This window comes from Falco peregrinus, chromosome 3 (assembly GCF_023634155.1).
Source record: "Falco peregrinus isolate bFalPer1 chromosome 3, bFalPer1.pri, whole genome shotgun sequence".
NCBI lineage: Eukaryota > Metazoa > Chordata > Aves > Falconiformes > Falconidae > Falco > Falco peregrinus.
In genome coordinates this window covers 115,857,801-115,877,469 of record NC_073723.1, presented here as the reverse complement: position 1 = coordinate 115,877,469, position 19,669 = coordinate 115,857,801, and the positions used below count along the sequence as shown (strand labels likewise).

The following is a 19,669-nucleotide window of genomic DNA, read 5'->3' as shown; positions in this document are numbered from 1 at the left end:
CCCCCAGTCCCCCTGTGGGATGAACAGTAACCTGCCAGGCTTGGTGGCTTCCCGGTGACACCACATACTGTTCAGTACGGCATAACTTGTGCTTTTAAAGTGGTGGCAAGGGATGACCCGTCTCAATGCCACTGATCTGAGCCTGGTAGAGAATGCAGCTCATCACTTTGCTTTGGGTTTTTGGACCCCAGGTGACACCTGAGTATGGCTGTGGGTGGTGGCAGCTCCGGCATGTCCTGCCCCGTTGCCCGCCAGCTGCTCGGCATCGCTGTGCTCGCCACCCCGCTCATGGTCCTCTTGGGAAAGCCGGGGGGCTGGCCAGGAGCTCCGCTTTGGGTGGCTGCTGAGCCCGCAGCCGGTGACACTGGCGGGGATTTCATGGCCTTTCCCAAGTGGTCTCGGTCCTTGCTGCCCAGGCAGTGGTGCGGGGCCGTGGGGCCATCGCTCCCAACCCCCCCCCCCCCACTGCAAGCCTGGGCTTCGTGCTGCACCACGCGGAGGGAAACTGAGGCACTGGGGAGCCCAGCGTCCCTGGCTGGGGCACTTTCCTGCAGCTGCAGAGGCAGCAGCTCTTTCATCCCTATGGGTGGGGGTTATGGGAAGGGTGACAAACACCTCGGCACATGCGTGTGCAGGGACAGGGTCATCCCGCTCAGGGTCCCTCTGTTTTCCCTGTCCTTGGTGCCACCACCATGGCCCCAACACGCTTTAGGAGGGGGTAGGGTGAGCTGGGCACTGGGGGGGGCATGGGGGGGTTGCACATGGGGAAAAGGCGTCGCCGCCAGCACTGTGGGGCCAGGGGCACACGCCAGGACCCATCCACGCCCCCAGCCTCAGCACTGCGTGTGCTTTGGCAGTTGCTCAGCAGTGACAGCCCATCCCTGGAGGGATCATGAGTCCTCCCTCATTAAAAAAAGTTACTCACCCTTTAAGACAGAAACAAGAATATCCTGGAAATGCCTCGGTTTGGTGAGTTCTCACATTAAAGGTATGACTGAAATCAAGAGGGTGGCTGCACGTGATACCGGCTGGAACGTGGGGCAGGTGAGATCCTCGGGCAGCAGCCTGGGGCTGCCGCGCGCTCCTGCTTTCCCCTCCGTGCCTGGGATGGGTGGCCATCACCCGGGTTCTGGGCTGCGGCCAGCACCTCTCGGTGCTCCCACCCCTTCGGCTGGGATGGCGAAAGGGCTGCTCTCCTCCAGTGAGGACGGGGCCATGGCCCAGCTTTGCCCATTCCTGCCAAACCCTCCTGCTTTGGGGTCCCCCCGCTGGCATCACTGCCCTGGGGACAAGCCACCCCAAACCCTGCATGGGGTGCAGGGATGGTACCCACCAATCCAGCACTGCCACGGGCCCTACGGCATCGCCTGCCCCACATCCCTGGCCACCTCATCCTGCCCAGGGACCCCGTATACCTCTGCAGTGTGGTGGCCAGGCCAAGTCCCAGCCCGGGGCCATGGGGGGACCCTGGGCTTCAGGTATTTTAAGCACATGAGCAACGCCAGCGATGATGTGCCTGCTGGATGGCGAGGCGGTGAGTCACGGCCTCCTTGGATCAGAGGTTTAATTTGCAGCGATGAAACACGCTCCCATTGCAACTGCCCAAAAGCGAGGAGCTTCAGCCGCCCCGGGCACCCCTGGCCCTGGGGGGGGGGGGGGTTGGCAGGGGGGGAGAAGGCTCAAGCGCTGCTGCAGCTGGGAGGGTCTTTCCTGAGGGATTTTTGGGTGGGGATGCAGCCCCTCACCCAGGCACTGCCTTGAGCCTCTTCCCTCTCTCCGGCTGTGGGATGCTGGTGGGAACCAGCTCCTTTCCATGGGCTCGGCTTCAGCCCCAGCTCCTGCGGAAATGCAGGAATAAAACAACAAGGCTCAAATGTCCCCGAGCCCCCTTCCCTGGGGACAGAGCTATTCCCCCCCATGGCCCTGGCAGGGACCTGGCACAGCAGCGGGACACCTGCCCCTTCCTCACCGGGGCCAATGCACTGGGTTGGGGTGGGCAGGGCTACGCCGCGACACCCAGACGGCACCGTGGGGCTGTGACGGGGTCATCCATGCCCCCCCCCCCCCAAAAGGACCTGCCTTTTGCCTTCTCCTCCTGCAAAGCAAGAAAAACAGCCCAGCACACCCTCACGCTGGCGCAGCCCAGGGAGAGATGCAGGAGCCTGGGTTCTGCCAAGCCTCCGTCTTCACCAAAGCTGGGAATGGCTTAAAAAGTCCCCCCCAGCCAGGGCTCCATGTCCCCCCAAGCCACGGTGGGAACACGAGGGGCCAGTCCTCATCCCAACAGCAATGGGGACAAGGTGTCACGGCCGCCTCGTTCAGCCGGGAGAGCCAGGACCCTGTGGCAGGGGTAGGAGCCTGAACAGCCGGAAAAACCCCCACTAAAAATTAACATTAATTTATTAGAATATTCATGATAAAAACCAATATTCTCTTTACATGTGTTTCTTTTCCTTTTTATACAAGAGAATTTTCATTGCTTTTTTCCTCCTGGAGACAGAGCAGGGCAGGCAGGCAGGCGCAGGCAGCAACGTGGGCTCTTGCCCCGGCGTGACGAAGCCACGCGGACACTGGTCCCCCGGGGTCCCAGTTGGGACGTGGAGTGGGTGGGCGCAGGGACAGGTGCCCACCAAGGCAGCGGGGCAGAGACAACATGTGGCAAGGCACGGCGCGGGGAGGGGGAAGCAGCCCGGGCTCCCCGGGGAGGGCGCGATGAGCACCCCGTGGCACGGGAGAGGCAGCCCCCATGGTGAAGGGTGGCGTGTGGTAGGAGCCAGGTGGCATGTGGGGCACAAGGTGACAATCTCAAGCATGATGCAGGACACCCCTGAGCCCGGGGAGGGCTATAAGTCACCTAAACACGCAGCGCTCCCTCCCAGCCAAGCCTTGGGGAAAGAGGGGCCCTTCCAAACTCAGGACCCCCAACACCCCCAGCTGTCCCCCTCCTGCTGACCTCCTGGCCCCAGCGTGTCCCCATGCTGGGTGAGCTGGCCCCTGGCTCTTCCACAGCTCCTCTTGGTTGCAGGGAGAGAAAAATACCCCCCCCAGGTACCAAATGCACCCCCCTGCATGCCCTCTCCCCATGCCCAGGGGGCTCGGACAATGTCTTTGGTTAAGGAGCAGCCAGTGCTGCTGCCACACTGCCGGGCAGGCACGGGGCGAGGGGCCGAGGCTGGCAGAGGGTCCCCATGGGGACAGGTGACAGGTAGCAATTCCAGGAGGGATGGAGAGGCCCAGGCTTGCGGGGCCGCTCAAAGCGAGGGGGGACTCGGCTCCCCCCTTGCGTGGCTATAGGATATTTATTTAACAAGACCTGGCATGAAATGCAGGGCCAGAGGAGAGGTTCCCGGGCAGCAGCCGGTGTCGTGGGGGAAGCGGCCAAGGCAGGGAGCAGTGGCATCAACCCGAGGTCGCTGGGAGGGTGCCAGGTGAGGCGGTGGGTGCGCCAGCCCCGGCACAGTCTGGCTCCCGTCTTCCCATTTCTCCACTCCCGAGCAAGCCGAGGGGAAAGGTAAAACACAAGCCGGGGAGAGGCGAAGCTGTGCCATGGGGCAGCCTCCACAGACACCCCCAGCTCCCCGGCCAGAGCCCACCCTGTGTGGAGCCGCTCGCAGGTCCTGAGTGGGTGGGCAGCCTCCAGGAAAGCCCCAGCGGGGCTGCGAGGCACCTGCAAATCCCAGTCCTGGGCAGTAAATCGTCCGTCACCCCCAGGCCACGAGGAGCCCGGCACATCCTGGGGGCTCCTTCCTGCTCCTCGGGGCCAGCCCAGGGCTTGCTGGGCAGAGCTGTCCTGGCAATCCCAGTCCACCCAGGACAGTCTCCCCTTCCAGAACCCGGTGTGTAGTGACAGAGGTTTGAAACCAAAAAGGAGAGCAAAGAAAGAACAAATGAAGAAAGAGAGAAACCATACAGAGGCACGTGGGGCTTCGCGTGCCAGCTGCTACTGCCCCTTGGGGATGAAGGGTTCCCCCTCCTCCGGCTCCGGCCGAGGCCCCGGGTCGCTCAGGCATCGCAGCATCCGTTGGTTGCTGGGGCTGTCACCGGTCCCCGGGGTGAAGACATCGTCAGTACCCGGGGAGGAAGGCTCCTTTACCCGCATCACCAGCCCCTCCTCATCCTCCTCGGGCGAGGGTGGAAGGCCACCGCAGCCCTTGGGCTCCTCGTTCATCAGGTCCACAGACTCCGGGGACTGCGGGGAGGCTGGGTCGATGGTGATGATGGGCAGGTTCTCCGAGTCCGCCTTGGGTTCGTAGGCCAGTGGGTCTGCGGAGGAAGAGAGGGGTCAGGCAGGTCTCAGGGTGTTACAAACACACTGGGTCAGGATAAGTTGTGGAAGGGAAGGGGGATCTCAGGGACCCCCAGCTCATGCACCCCAGACGTTTGGGGCTGGGATGGATGCCTGGGCTGTCTGATTTCCAAGCCTGCTGTTTAATTCCCTTCCCTGATTTCCACATCCCACCAGGAGCCGCCCCAGTCAGCCCAGTGCAACCGCGCCGTTTGCAAGGGGCAAAGCTGCCCTCTGCCGATCCACCGCCGGCGCCGCAAGCGCCAGCAGCGGCGTCACACCCCGCCACACTGTCCCCAAAGCAGGAGAGGACACATAGGACAAGGGGAACCAAAACTGGCAAAGCAAATGTGGGATGGAGAAGCTGGGAGTCCGGGGCAGGTCCTGGGGCTGAGCACTCCTGGTCCTCTCCCCTGCAGAGGACAGGGAGAGGCACGGACAGGAATGTGGCTGGAGCAAGCTGAGCTCCAGGCAGATCTGCTGACCAGCTGAGGTGACTTCCCAGCGGGAACCATGCTGGGGAGCAAACTGGGCGCTTCTGCTCAGGCAGAGCTTGGGCTCGGGAACAGCAAACACCTGGGACTTGGCTGCATTGCCACGGGGCAGCAGGACGAGGGCCGTCGGGGCTGGATGGCCGCAGAGGAGCTGAGGAGGTGCAGGACAACACCCCCTCTGAGTGTTTCAGCACCAAGGTGCTGGTGATGCCCAGCAAGGTGCCAGCAGTGGGGTTCCCCCGGCAGTTCAGTCCTACCTACCTGAGCCTATGCGAGCCCGGGACATGGTGGGCGAATCGAGCTTGTGAGCCGGCACCGTCAGGTAGTTGTTCATCTGAAATTGGAGCACAGGGACCGTCTCCATCGGAGTGGCCAGGGTAAATGGGAAAGGGGAGGCAGGGCATTGACCCCAGGCCACAGGGATGAGCAATAAGCAGCAGTAGGATGCAGAGGACATACACATCCTCCCAGCCATGCTGCAAGGACTTGCTCAGAGCCTGGGGCAATCAGAGGACTCCCAAAGCTTGGGGTCACCCACTGTCATCTGAACCTCAGCCCCCTCCACATGCAGGACACTGATGTCCTTCCTGGGCTGGGAAGCCCCCCTTGGCCCCCCGTCCTCCCCAGCCTGTGGCAGCATCCCTGCTCCAGCACCCCCTTGACACCTTCTGTTCCAGCTGCCGGGCCTTCTGTCTCCGCAGGAGCATCTGGTTCCAGGCTTCCTCGTAGGGGTCAGCCACAAGCGTGTGCCGATTGTAGGATCGCAACTGGGAAAAGGCCCCAAGAAAGGAGATGGGTTAAATAAAATACAGAAGAAGGCAAAGAAAGGTCACAGCACCATGCCCCTTGGAGATGGATCAAACAGCCACCAGTGGGCAGACCATGTCCAGGTAAGCTGGTGGCTTGTCCCTCGTGTGCTACCATGGGATGCCCGATCTTGACCCACCTTGGCCCAGCCAGGGTTTAAATGCTGGGCTCAGCCACTGACCAAGGCAGCCCCCCCACCCCCAGCACCATCCCAGCACCATCTCAGAAGGAAAAGCCTCCTGGGGACATGGAACACAAGGGACATGGCCACTGGGGGTAAAGGCTCTGGGTGTTTCTGGTGAGAAATGGTCCTGGCCACTCCCAGGGAAGCAAAGGGGACACACACGGTGCCAGGGGACACCTTACCCTCTGCCTGGTTTTCTGCAGGTTGTTGCGAAGGATTTTCCGGATCTCCTCCTCCTTGTCCTTGGACAGGGCCGGAAGGATGCGCTCCACAGGGAGGGTTTTGGGGTTGATGTTCCTGCATGGACAGACAGGATTCAGAGTGACACTGTGATGGGCACGGCAGGACCAAACAGCTGTTTGCCCTGCGGCCACTAGCAGGGAGTGCTCAGCCTGTCAGAGGCACAGGGTGGCCAGGGCTGGGGAACTCACTGGATGGAGACAGTGGAGACAGCGGAGGGGATCTTGCCTATGCCCCCACTCTCCACCAGCTCGATTGCTTGCTTCATCTCCATCTTGTGATAGAAAGCGATGAGCTGGGGCTCTTTGGACCGCTCCCCTGCAATCAGGCACTTCTTCACGTACTTCTTGTTGAAACGATTCAGCCTTCCCGAGAACATAGGGAAAGGAGGAGCAGCGACACATCAGACCTCCCCCTGCCCCAGCACCCACTCCCCGCTCCCCATCCCTGGCCCAAGCCAGCAGAAGATGCTTCAGCTCCCATCAGTGCAGGTCAGGCCAGGCATCCCCAACTCCCTCCCAAACCAGGCAGCTTCCAAAACACCCAGCACCTGCTCACACCCACAACGGCTGGTCCCCAGCTCCTGTAGGGACCGGCCATGGGCAGCTCCCACACTGCTGTGGACATGCTGTGAGTGGCGGGGCGAAGGGCTGCAGCCCTGCGGCCCCACTGGCACCCAAGCCAGGGCCGTAGCTCATCAAGGGGAATGTGTGTGTAGGTATTACAGCCCAGGGAAAAACCCAGCCCAGGGCTGAGAAACCTGCCGGGTGGTGATTCAAACCCTTCCCTATCTCTCCCACAGATCCCCCAAGTCACCAAACCTCCACACTCACTTGTCCTTCCAGTGGTGATGCCCGTAGTGACCACAGATATCCTCAATCCCTGTCAGAAGGTGATCCAGGAACTGGAAGGGAAGGTCCAAGGCATGGACAACTCGCAGAGCTGTTGCCCACCCTCTCCCCACCCAGACACCCACGCTGACACAGGGGTGAGGGCACTCGGGGGGGGGCAAAACCAGGGCTGTGGGTCCAGGATGGGCCTCAGGCGGGCAGCACGGCCCTACACAACCGGGCTGCTGCTCTACCAGGCACAGGGGAGGTCTGGGTCGGAGCGGGCACTGGACGACACAGACGGGGTGAGCCCTCGCTCCGTCCCCCCTTACCTTGGGCAGTGATTTAGGGGCAGCTCCCGCTCTGTAAACCCGCCTGGTTACAGCGGTGGAGGTGGCAGAAGCAGAGAAGAGGGCTAAGGCGGTGAAGAGAAGCGCGAGGGAAAGGCCGGCCGGGTGCAGCGGGTTACCTGCGTGTGGATCTCTTCGTTGATGGAGCGTTTTGTCTCTTGCTTCTTCTTCACGGCCAGCAGGTCCACCAAGGGCCGGATGGTCATGCCCTAGGGAATGAGGAGGGTGGGTTAGACCTCTCCCCAAGGCACACCGGTGGGAGTGGGATGGGCTCAGCACAGCCAAACCATGGGACTCCACACTGCCGGTGTCACTTGGCAGCTTCAAGAGCTTTTGGAGAAGGGGGACAGTGACAAGGTCAGGGATGGAGGCTGGGGACGTGCTCCTCACTCTCCATACACACATGCGGCTCACTGAATAACCCCCTTTCCCTCTGAAACCACACCTGCGTGCCACAAACCTGCACAAAAACTGTGAAGAAGATGACCGTGATGATGGCTGTGAGGAACATGTCCCTCATGCCAAAATGCTTATAGTCCAGGAGGTAACAGAGGGAGAAGGCGATGGCTCCCCGCAGGCCCCCATAGGCGATGATGAACTGGTCCTTCGGCGTCAGCTTCACAATTCGGAACTTGTTGATGAACCAGGTGAGGACCAGGACGCCTGGGGGAGTGGGGCAGGGCCTCATGTGAGTGGCCAGTGAAGGATGCCCTCCAGCCCCAAAGAGACCCCCCAGCAGCCCACTTTGCGGCCCAGCACAGTGTCACACCCTTGGGGACATGGGTCCAGGTGGGTGCTGTCCCATCGCTCACCCCAACACCTCTGACCAGCTTCAACCCCACCTCTAGCACAAATGTGGCCTCATCCCCAGGTCCCCACAAAGCCAACCACCAGCAAGGTTGATGTCCATGATGGAGCAGTGCCACCCAGTCAACTCCAGTCTCCCCAGCAAGGCAAACTTGGGCCTTCCTCATGGCCCTGAGAGTTGCCTGTCACCCAGGACTGTCCCCAAGGACTTTGCCACCACACTGACACCCTTACCTAAAACTCTTGCGATGAGGCAGAAGAGCAGCGTGCTGATGACGAAGGTCCAGTTCCAGTAGTGGTGGCCAGCCACAGTGGAGACACCCAGGAAGATGAAGATGAGGGTCTCACTCACACTGCTCCACATCTTGAGGAAATACTTGATGGTGGTGTGGGACTTGTGGGAGATGTTGGCTTCCACATAGGGCCGCATGACCACGCCAGAGGCGATGAGCCTAGGAGCAAGGTTGGGGCACTCAGCAGCCATGGGGACAGCTCCAACCCCTGGCCCTGCAGCAGTGTTTTGTGCTCTTATAACAAAACCCCGAGCAGGACAGGGCTTGTGAGACACAAGGTCTCCAAAGAAGGCAACACCAGGTTTCTCCTTCCCCCTGGCAGGGCAGGAGTGAGCATCAGAGCCAGGCAGCACAAAAACATGTCATCTTCAGTGCTCAGCAGGCCCTGCTTGCTACTGTGTGCCCAGGAGAACGGGCAATGAGCTGACAGTGACCGGGATCTGTGGGACAACTCAAGAGAGTCACTTCCCTCATCTGCCTGTCTACCTGTCCCAGCCCAAACACACCTCTGGCCTTCACTGGGCATGTACTGGCCATGCTGGGATAGCCAGAGGGCTGTGGTTACACCAGAGTAAATCCTCCACATGGTCCTGGGGACAGGAGGGCATTTCATCCCACCCATGCCCAACTCACGCCATGATGCCGGAGAGGTGGAAGAGCTCAGCAGAGAGATATGCCATGTAGCTGTAGAGAAAGACGAAGAGGGGCTCGATGACTCGGATGTGGGAGGTGAAGCGGGACGTGAAGGCAGCAATCACCCCGTAAATGACACCCACGAAGACACCGCCCAGCGATACCACGAAGAAGCTGAGGAAGCCGAGGATGATATCAATAATGGTCACCTGCTCGAAGTTGGCAAACTCCTCAAAGAGGTGGTAGAGGACCTGAGAGGAAGAAGGGAGAGGGGGTTCAAACTGCTCTGCTGACAAGAGACAGCCTCGCCTCAGAGATCTGCACGAGGACTTTCCTTGGGAGAGCAGCAGCAAAGGGAGCCAGGCAGGTACCCAGCACGGCACATCTGAGATGAGGTGTGCCACTGCTGGGGGACCCTGATCTGGGTCCTGTGCTTGACCAAGCCTCGTGCCAAAAAAAAAAAAGCTGGTGGTGCTTTGCTGTGCAAGACACAGACCCATAGGGACCAGCTCTCTGTCCTCTGTGGCTCACAGGGACATGGTGCCATCGCAGATGTGTCTGGGACACATTTGTGTTTCTTCTTCAACACAGCCCTGACCACTGCCCCAGGAGGGGCTTTGGTCAAGGGCTGAACCAGCCAGAGACCGTTCCTGTTACCCAACGAGCACGTCAGGACAGATCCAGGCTGGGGGACATGGAGACAAAAGCCAACATCTGCCCAGCTCAGCCCAGAGAACAGCCCAAACCCTTAATGCAGCTTTGTAGCTAAGAGGACAACCTCGCAGGAGGACCCCACCCCAGGCTGCATCGCCTTCTCCCACCCCCAGACGTATTTATTGGTGAGATTTTAAACCAGAAGCTGACACAGGATGAGAAATGGGCTTTAGGGCACCCTGCAGGGATGGCAGCGCTTGCAAGCAGTGAGAGGGCAAGGTGCCAGCTCCTGCCTGCCAGGGCTGGGTCCTGGGACACGGGCAGGGACAGAGGTAACAGCAGAATGCAAGAGAATTCCCCAGGGATGCGAGCAGGGACACGGACCCTGCAGGCAGCCCCTCTGGTCAAAAGAGGGGAGATGTGCCTGGGAAAAGCCCTGTGGTGGGACAGCATGTTCCTCACCACCAGGAACCTCGTCAGCAGCATGCTGAGTGGCCAGCTCCAAAGTAGACAGCTGGGATATGGGAGAAGAGCCAGGAAAAAGCAGTGGGTTAGAGGTAAATTTAGAGGCCAGCTCTGCAGAGAGGAGAATGCCACGCTGACAGCCAAGCCAGCACCTGGACACAGATGTCCTTTGGAAATGGCATGACCTCAGAGGAGGTGGCCTGGCCCCCAACCTGCCAAAGGTCGCTGCAAAGTTGCTGCTCAGAGACCGGAGCTGAGAGATGACCCAGGTGGGATGCCAGCCTGGCCACAGCCCCCACAGCTGCCCCCTTGCCATGGCTGTCCATGACCTGCCCTCCCACCTCCTCGGTGCTGTAGCTGGAGGACAGCAAGGAAGACCACATGAGGAAGGAGGAGGGAGCAGCAGCTACATAGCAGTGCTGCCTGACCCAGCCCCTCTGTGCTCCTGCTCGTTTCCCCTGGTAGGACAGGCTTGAGCACGGCAGCAGGCAGCAATTTCACCCAGGAGAGCAGATTCCCAAGAGACCAAGGTGCCAGAACAGTCCTGCTCTTCACCGAGTGGCGGTAGCTGGCTGGGCACTTGCTTTTGGTCTCCCCAAACTGCCAAGTAAAACACTTCACCTTAATCCACCTTTGCAGTGTTTTAAGCTGCTATATTTAGCTTTGCACCAACAAAAGGTTAGGAGCAAGCAGAGCTGCTGCAGCTCAGCTGGCAGGAGGCACCTGGCACCTTGCAATAGCCCAGTCTATGGTTCTGCCCGCAGGGCTTGATTGATAGCTACCAATCCCGGTGCCACCACCCAGAGTATTTCATCAAAGCAAACCTCATCCCCTTGGCAGACACCCCTTATCCACTTACAACTGTGACAGCATCGTTAAGCAGAGACTCCCCAAAAACCAAGATGTGGAGCAGCTCGTTGATGTGGATCTCCTCAAAGACAGCCAGCACAGCCACGGGGTCCACGGCCGAGATGATGCTGCCGAAAAGCAGGTTGGCCAGGAGGCCAATGTGGTTCAGGCCAGGGCCACCAAGCTGGCACACAGCGTACATCAGACCACCCAAGAAGAAGGCGTTCCAGAGCGTCCCCACCACGGCGAAGATGAGGATGGTGCCCAGGTTCTCGGTGAATTGGCGCAAGGGGAGGAAATAGCCAGCATCCAAGATGATGGGTGGAAGGAGGAAGAGGAAGAAGATGTCCGACTTGAGGATGGGGGGCTTTTCACCCACGCCTTTGATGAGCCCCCCAACCAGAAGGCCCACCACAATGAGCAGGCAGCTCTCTGGAACGATGTTGGACACTGAAGGGATCACATGGAAGCCTGGAGAGAAGGAGAGAGCAAGACACGTTGGCAATGAGCCTGTAGGGTGCCCTCTGCAGGAGGACACACCTGCAGGCACCAGGGACCAGCTCCCAGTCCTCCCTGCACTCTTACTGTGCCTCGGTTTCTCCTTCTAACCCCTTTCCTCCCTAAGCTGTAAAGTGAAAACTGCAGCTTCACCAGACCCACATACCCTGGCATTGCTTCATTTCAGGCCAGAAAATAACAGCGAGTCCCAGTTCAACAGTCAGCAGCCTCCCTCTGGGCACCCCAAGGTCTCTCGGTGGACCCCCAGGCTGCCGCGACAGCCATGTGCAGCACAGGCGGTTCTCACAACCCAAGCTGTTGCTGGCTCCAGCTCTTCCATCGCAGCTACTAATCCCAGGCGCATGTAGGCACTGGCATTTACCTCCTGTCAGACAGCAGCCTGCCCACCGAGCGCCATACAGCCAGCGTGCCAGGCGCTGGCAGGAGGCAGCAGCGCAGTGCCTGTCCCCAGGTGCTCCTGACGCAGGGGACAGGGAGGGGAGCTGGTGCTCAGCAGGTTTGAGGATGCAATTGGAACGGCTCCTTGTTCCCCTTCCTGCAGCTACAGGAGCAAGCTGGGAGGTTTCCTACGGCCAGCCGCAGCAATGCCTGCCTTCCCTGCAGGTAGGGCCGCTCCCGGGCACGGAGCAGGGACAGGACATATCCTCACAGTGCAGGGCTATTCCTTGGGGTGCAAGGCAAGAGGGAACTCTTTCCCCTTTTTGAATCACAGCACAACCCCAAATGCAGATCTTCGAGCCAGCCGTGACCCACTGGGATGACATCCATCCACCAAACACCCCACGGCCTCGGCAACACGAGCATCTGCTTGCCAGGTCAGGCAGGCAGCACGATGCCAACCAAAGCAGCACTTCAGCCATCACACTGATACCCACAGAAGGATTTTGGGTTCCCTGGATCCTCTCCCAGGCTTTATAATTATTATTTTGAAATGAGGCACATTTGTTCCCTGGCAAGGGAAGCTGTTTAAAATAAGGAACTCTTCCTTGGCATCCCATGTTCCTCTGTTCCTTCCGGCCGGGCAGCTGTGCCATCTGCACATCGTTTCACAACAGATTAAACCCCCCTCCTCCCTAACGAGCCACCATCCCCCTGATGATCCAGAGCTGCTCTGTGCTGCAGTGAGCCCCACCGTCCCCCCGGCCCCGCCAAGCCTGCAGGGACCACATCTGTGCCGTGGTACCAGCTCATCCCTCCTCCACCTGCGCAGCTGAGTGGGGAAGGTGCCAGATGAATCCAGCTCCAATGGGAGAAGCAGCTGCTTTCACAATCCCTCCTTAAGGATGGGCACTGAGTCAGCGACCAGCCACGGCCACACACAGGTCCCCAAGGGCAGGACTAGACCTCAAATTGCTACCTGAGCTGCTGGTGCTGGCTTCGGCATGGGCCAGCCCAGCACTGCAGAGGCCGGAGGGTTCATCACACCCAAGGCTCCATGCAGGTCCAGCAGCACCATTCCAGCAGTGCCCAGGCAGCTCTGTGGGGTCTCGGGTGCTGGAGTGATGTGGGAAGGAGTCTGGGTTCTACGTTGCCTTTGTGGCAGCAGCACCGATCTCTGAGCAAATTGCTCTGTGGCCTTCAGGTTCGGGCATGAGGGGAAGCCAGGAGGAGATGGGAAGCGTCTGAGCTTTCTCCCAGTACTCTCCCCATGTCCAGCCACCTGCATTTAGGGGCCTCCTGGTCTGGATGCAGTTCCTGATTTACCCCCACAGGATTTTTCTTCTGTCTCTGATCCCCCCGGAGCCCAGACAAGTGCTGAGCACCACAAGGTAGCCCTGGTGGGGACCTCTCCATGGGAGGGGAGGTGAGAATTCCTTTTCCAGGCACAGCTCATGCAAACACCGTGAACAACCGGCCCTTCCACCACACCGGGCAATTGCCCATCTCAGCATATGCCAGCCCTGGCCAGAATAAGGTTTAAAGCCACACAAGCAGCGAGAAGCCTGCAGCAAATCAGTTTTCGCTTGCTAAGTACGTTCAATCATGAATAAAACACAAACACTGACAATTAAGCATCTCTCACTTCTTCCCCACAGGCCCCAGGATCCCATCAAACTGGAACATTCGCGTGCTGATGTGAATTCAATGTTTTAGAGCCTTTTTGTAAGGCCCTAAAAATACACTCACACGGGCTGCATTTTAATTATGCCTTTGATTTCACTGAATCTCAGGCATTTTTTGCTCCCTGCTTTCTCCGCTCAGTATTTTTAGAGCACTGGAAAGCTCATTGGTACCAATCTGTTGCTGGGATCCTGCTGGGATCCTGCTCTGAGTGCCAGGCCAGCATCCCACTTCGGGGTGCAGGTGATTAATAGAAAGAAATGCTCTCGCCACAGGGGTGATGCCAGGCAGGGGCAAACAGGTCTGATCCCAGCTCTGTGCCTGAATTTCTCTCCCAGAGGAAGAGGGATGTTGCAGCAGGATGCTGGGTGATGAAGATGCCTAGCCATGAATGCATCTGGGGGCAGCGGGAAGGGTAATAATTTTTGATAATAGCCATAATACCAATACTACTACCAATTAAAAACAACTTTAATAACCCCCAGGCTCCTGTTCAAGGTCGCTTTGGTAAAAGGTTATTTGCTGAGCAGGTAGCTGTGCTGCTTGCCTGCTCAGGTACCTACTGCTGCCACCCACCTGTCCCCAGATGTGGTGACCCTGCTGGAAACTGGAACTCATCTACCACAGTGGTTGCTGCAAATCCTCTGCCGCCTGCACAAACCCAGGATGAGCCAGGAGGCATGGGGGGCACAGCAAGACCCCCAGCGCTCCTTCGTTTTCCTCTGTTAAGCAGCAAGGACTTCTTGCTGCAGCAGAAGGGCAGGAAACAGCACCTGAGAGGTCCCTCTGGTTGGGAGGGCTGCACCAGCCGCACGGGAAGCGCTTCCCTAAGAAGCAAGGAGCAGTCACTGAGAGGCAGCGCCTGCACCAGGCGTACGAGTCTCCCAGCACGCTGCTGCCTGCACACCCTGAATAAACAAATGATGTGGAAGCAGAGGGGATGAGGCAGCTGGTCTCTGGCACATCCATGTCTGGAGGACAAGCAGAGATGTGCAGGAGTGGACAGGCGAGCACATGGAGCAGCTTTTCCCATGGAGAAACACCCACTGGGTTTCAGCTGGTTTTCCTGAATGCCACCAGGGGGGAAGCCCCTTGAGACCCCACTTCCCTGAGAGTGACCCACAACCCCCAAATCACCAGCATGGGGCATACACAGTCACCCAAGTTTCTTCCCTTGGAAAACAATCTCCATGAGAGCAGTTCCCCTATCAACAGCATCAACCACCACCGAAACTATTAAAAGCAAGACAAGTTGAGTAAACATCAACCCCAAGAGCTTGAGCAAACAAGGAAAAGGAAATCCAGAAGTTAATAGTTCCCATTAAAACAGCTTCTCGTCCACATCACGCACCATGGCTTGCATGTGCCCAGCAAAGCGACCATGGGGATTGCTCTCCACTGGTGGTCAGCTCTTCCCTGGGTTAGGGCAGAAAGGAGCTGGGGACAGGCTTTCCAATTTTAGCCGCAGCCTAAGCACTTGAAGGACAAGGGGAAATCATCATTCTCCAAATTAAAGGCATTTTGGACAAGGAAAGCTGTTGCAAGGTGATGCCTGTGCTGCAAAATTTTACTCTGCAGTTTCTGATCACCAGTTGCCTTCATTTTGGTGTCAGCACATTTGCACAGGGCCATTTCTACCCAAGTGCAGGCCACCAGGAATTTTCCTCCACTAACTTCAGCGGTGCAAGAACCACCGGTGTCTGTTGGATTGTGCAGCAAGGCAGATTATTTCTCCCCCCTGTCCATAAAACAAGCTTGTATTTTGGAGGCTGTGGAAGCTGAACGAAGACACCCGAGCACGGCCCCAGCACTGCGAGCCATGTTCAGTCTCCAGATTTTGCAAGGCCCGGTCCTCACCCCAGCAAACACAAGGGTTCCCATTTCAGCTGCGAAAGGTTTGTTCCCACCCTACCAAGGGGGAGCCAGGCTGCTCTTCTCAAGGCCCTGGCTGCTATCAGATGCAGTGCCATGTAAATATTTACTCCCAACCAAACAGCTTGGGAAAGACTCTGACCTACGTGTGGTTTTTTCCTTCCTCGGCTGTATCTGGGTTACCGCAGCCCTGGCGCATGGGCCGGATGCTGTGCCTGGCGTTACATAAGCTCCATCCAGCAGCATTTGCTCCTTCACTGCTTAATGACTCAAAAGCCACCATATCTGATCTATTTCCATTCTCAGCCTGGGTGGGAAGAGCCTGAAGGGATAAGGAGGAAAGAAACATGGAGGGCAGGGTGCTGGGCACCCAACCCACACCCAGCACACCCACCCCGGGGGACAGCTGCTGGCAAAATGAGCTGGGTCCCCACAGCAGCATTTGCCTGAGGCGATGCTTCCTGCGCTGCAGATAAAGTAGAGGTGATCTACATGCCCCGAGCTGCTCACAGCAATTTGGAAACCCTTCCTCAAGGCCAGAAGGGGATGATTTGTAGCTCTCAAACCAACAGCAGCTCTTGAGGTGGCTCCAGTACTGGGAACCTACTGCAAAAGGGAGCAAGGAACATTCCCCTTTGCTCAGCCCAGTCTCATCCCACAACAGAAAGCTCTGAGGACCACAGGCTCTGTGTCCTACAGCATCTATATGGTCCCCTCCCTCCCCGCCCGATGGCATTTGCCTGTCCCACCCATGCAGGACTTCTTTCCCTTCCCATCACTTTGGTCGCTGCAATACAGCTCCATATGGCATGGGACCAAAGTCAGGCTTAGTCAGAGCTCTGGCAGCACTCCCCTAATTTTAAAGACCTCTCTCAAAGCAGTGTGGAAGAAACGTTTTAATCAAACACTTCAAAAGAACACATGATGGAAGAAAGGAGGCAAAACCTTCACGCATTTCCCTGCTCCAGGCCAGGTCTGGGAGACAGCTATATCTCCCACTCTGGGGACATTGCTGGATTTGGAGCTGTAAGAGTCCTTGCAATCCCCATGGCCCTGAAAAATACTGGTGTTAAGAGGCAATAATAATAATAAAATATTAAAAAATTTAAAATATTGTTTATATATACCTATATAAAAAAAATATATATATAATGTCAATGCTGGAGGTAACTTGCACCATGAGGTAGTGTCAGCCCTGGGGACTACGGGAACCCCCAGGCCTCAGAGCTGCCATGCACTGGTCCCCACGAGCCAGTCCCCACAGCTGGGATTGCCACCAGCCATCACATCCTCCCAAAGCTGCAGGCTGAATTTGGCTGGGGTTAACATCCCCTCCTTTCACAGGAGTAAAAGAAATATGAAGGAAGAAGGAAGAAAACACACTTGGTGTTTGAGCTGGAGCCTGGTAAACAGGGAGAGGAATGAGGGAGGGGAGCACGTGGTGTGGCTGGAAGGGCTTGGCACGTTTACGGTTAAGCGGGATGCTCCTGCAGCTTCACCCTGGCTTCCCAAGCGCCCACGCATGGGGAACATTGCAGGAAAGCCAGGCTGCTTCCAGGAAGAGCCTGTTAGCTAAGAGGAGGCACAAGAAACGAGAACGGTTACAAAAACGCCCCATCCTCCCAGGCTTCACAAGTTTATTAGAGCAGCTGCAGGCTCCAGCAGGCAGGCGGCAGCCCCGAGAGAGAAATTACACAATTATTAACCAGGGATTAGATAGCTCTTCCACCCCCTGGATGATTTTTTCTGAAAGGAGGTAGGTGGGGGGGTTAGTCTGGGCAAGGGGGTGGTGAAGCCCCCTGGGTGATGCTCGTTGCAGCCCTAGAGACCCACGGGTGCTTGTTTGGGCTGCAGGGTAGGACTGAGCAGCTGCGTGGCTTGGGTGCATAGCATGCTGCCGTGCTGGAAAAGCCCTGGGAGAAGGCACAGGGTCCGGGAAGGAGGTGGCGAGGGGGAGCAGGCATGCTCAGAAGGGCTGCCCTTCTGAAGGACACTGCAGAGAGCACTGGCAGAAGGAAACGTGCTATCTCAGCTGCACCAGGGCCCCTCCAAAGGCCACTTTAACCCTTTAGGATACCAGTCTGGCAGGGTCCAGGTGGGCCATACAGAGATGCAGCAGCCCTGTGTCATCAGCAAACCCACCAACCTGGTGGCAAGGGATGTGGGCAGGTGTGGACACCCTCCCATGCTCCCGTGTGACACAGGGACCACGGAGAACGCTGACACATGGATGCTTTGGTGGATGAGCTACAAAGTCACTGATGTGTCACCAGCCGTGGGGACTAGTCATCTGCAAAGCCGTTACCCAGCACCACCCCCTTCTTTCTCTGCTTACCAGAAACACTGGGGCAAGGAGGAGGGCTGGGACTGGGCTCCAGGGTCTGCAAAGCACTGAGACCACTGTGACCTGGCTTTCATGCTCTGCGTTTTGGGGTGGTAGAGGGTCAAGGATGTGGCGCTAAGCCCCAGCAGGGTTAAAGCTCTGTAAGGATGGTGACGCAGGAACAGAATGTTTTCCAACCAGCTCCCAGGGGAAGATCTATCTCAGGCTCCCAAATTTTGGCTACAGCTTCTCTCCATTTATCCCCCTTCCTCCTAAAAAAGGTGCTAGATTTCTCTCTTTCCCTGCCTGACCATCAGCCACTTCTGCAGCTGCCCAAAGATCAGCCAGGCTTTGCCCATTGCTGGTGGCCTCCAGCACAACCCTTGTGGGATGTCTCATAGTGGCTCGAAGCACGTCTCAGCCCTGCTGTGCAGTCTCCCTTGTAAAACGGAGCCAAATCCATCGACCTGCCTGCAAAGACAGGGAGTGAGAAGCCTGGGGAAGGGCGTGTAGGAGAGCTGCCTGCACCCAGCACTGGCACAGGTAGCAGATGTAATGGGGAAGTCTCGAGGGAAGGGGATGAAAATTGAACTTGCTAGAAAGGAATTAAATAGCTGGTGATTTACACCTAAAAATAGAGCGAGGCCATGGCTCATGTCACCCTGCAAGGGGCGGTGGTAAAACCACAATACTTAAATTACATCCATTGCGTCTCACAAGCTCCAACGTCACCACCTGCCCTGAACCTCCAGCCCTACCGAGCCCAAACGCAGCTCGCTCCAGCAGCCGCTCCACTGGGGCAGCACGTGTGGGGCCCTGCCGCACCTTTGGCTTCATCAAACTCTTTTCTGCTTTACCACAGAGCAGGCAGGGTTTTAATGCAGGTCCAGGTCTCCCGAGTGCTCTCCCGCAGCTCTCTTCGGACTGATTTCAGTAATTTGAGTTAGTTGGGGCAACCTTTAGAGAAGCATCCAGCAGCCTCAATGTCCAAAATGGAAAAGCTTTGATTTTTTACCCCAAAATGACATTTTCTGGTTAGAATTTGGTGGATTTTTTTTAAAGATACAGGTACAGAAAGAGCTCTTAAGCAAAACAATTTCCTCCAGATCAAACCAAATGTTTCATTCAAGCCTCATTATTTTCGTGCCGCTAATTACGAAGAAAAGCCAAGAACCAGGAAGGTAATTAATTTATACTGCTTTTTGTGACTCACTGAGTTAATGCAGATACCACACGGGCCGCACAGCCGGCACTCACCCAAACCTTGCTCTGGGCTTGGTGTGCAAAGCAAGCACAGGGAAGGAAGGGAAAAGTAAGACATCCAGCTCTAATTTCGGGGATCACTCTTCTGCACCACAGCCACCCAGGGGCAGGGGGCTGTAACCAGCCTGATGCTCAGGACTCGGGTTAAAATCCACGAGCATCCCTGGGTCCCCACAAGGTCTGTCCACCTAAGGCAAGGTTCCCAGCACTGCCTGGCTGCAATCGTGACCAACTCCCAGACCTCAGTTCTGAGCTGGATTGCACACAACACCCCTACAAGTCACGTCGCTGCAGTCAATAGCCATTAAGATCCGTTGCTAGTTGCCGAAGGTACGGGTTTATTTTCTCTCGGTGTGACATTACCATCCCCTTTGCCTACAGACTTTGCTTAAACAGCTGGGCCCCACCTTGCAGCTGCTGAATTGCTCCTTGTTTTCCCTCTCTTCCCCCCATACTGCAAACAAACTGGGGGCAAATGGAAAGAGTTTCCTGTGATAGGAGACCGGGAGCCGCCTGGTACAGCCTCTAGCTCACTCAATCTCATGTATTCAGCCCTAACGTCTACAGCGAGGCAAGCCTGCATGAGAAGGTGACCTGCCTGGACCCTGCCTGCTTTGCAGAAGATAACAGTGTTGATAGCATCGGGCCAGCCCACAAATGAGTCAAAACGTGAAAGCTACAGAACAAAAAGCAGACATCAGGTACCAGCATTCAACAGCCGCGCTGCAGCTTAGCCAGTC

The 19,669-nt window shown here is 57.4% G+C and overlaps 1 protein-coding gene across 1 annotated transcript in view; it reads right to left on the bottom strand.

Annotated features, from left to right (window-relative positions):
- Positions 1-2,382: 2,382 nt before the first annotated feature.
- Positions 2,383-19,669, bottom strand: part of SLC9A1 (solute carrier family 9 member A1) — a 31,508-nt gene continuing 14,221 nt past the window's right edge. The window contains 11 exon segments of the mRNA XM_005238305.3: positions 2,383-4,263; positions 5,041-5,113; positions 5,445-5,546; positions 5,953-6,067; positions 6,202-6,375; positions 6,844-6,914; positions 7,310-7,399; positions 7,651-7,853; positions 8,232-8,449; positions 8,924-9,174; positions 10,902-11,362. Of these exon segments, the coding sequence (XP_005238362.2) occupies positions 3,941-4,263; positions 5,041-5,113; positions 5,445-5,546; positions 5,953-6,067; positions 6,202-6,375; positions 6,844-6,914; positions 7,310-7,399; positions 7,651-7,853; positions 8,232-8,449; positions 8,924-9,174; positions 10,902-11,362 (2,081 nt within the window). The 3' untranslated portion in view covers positions 2,383-3,940.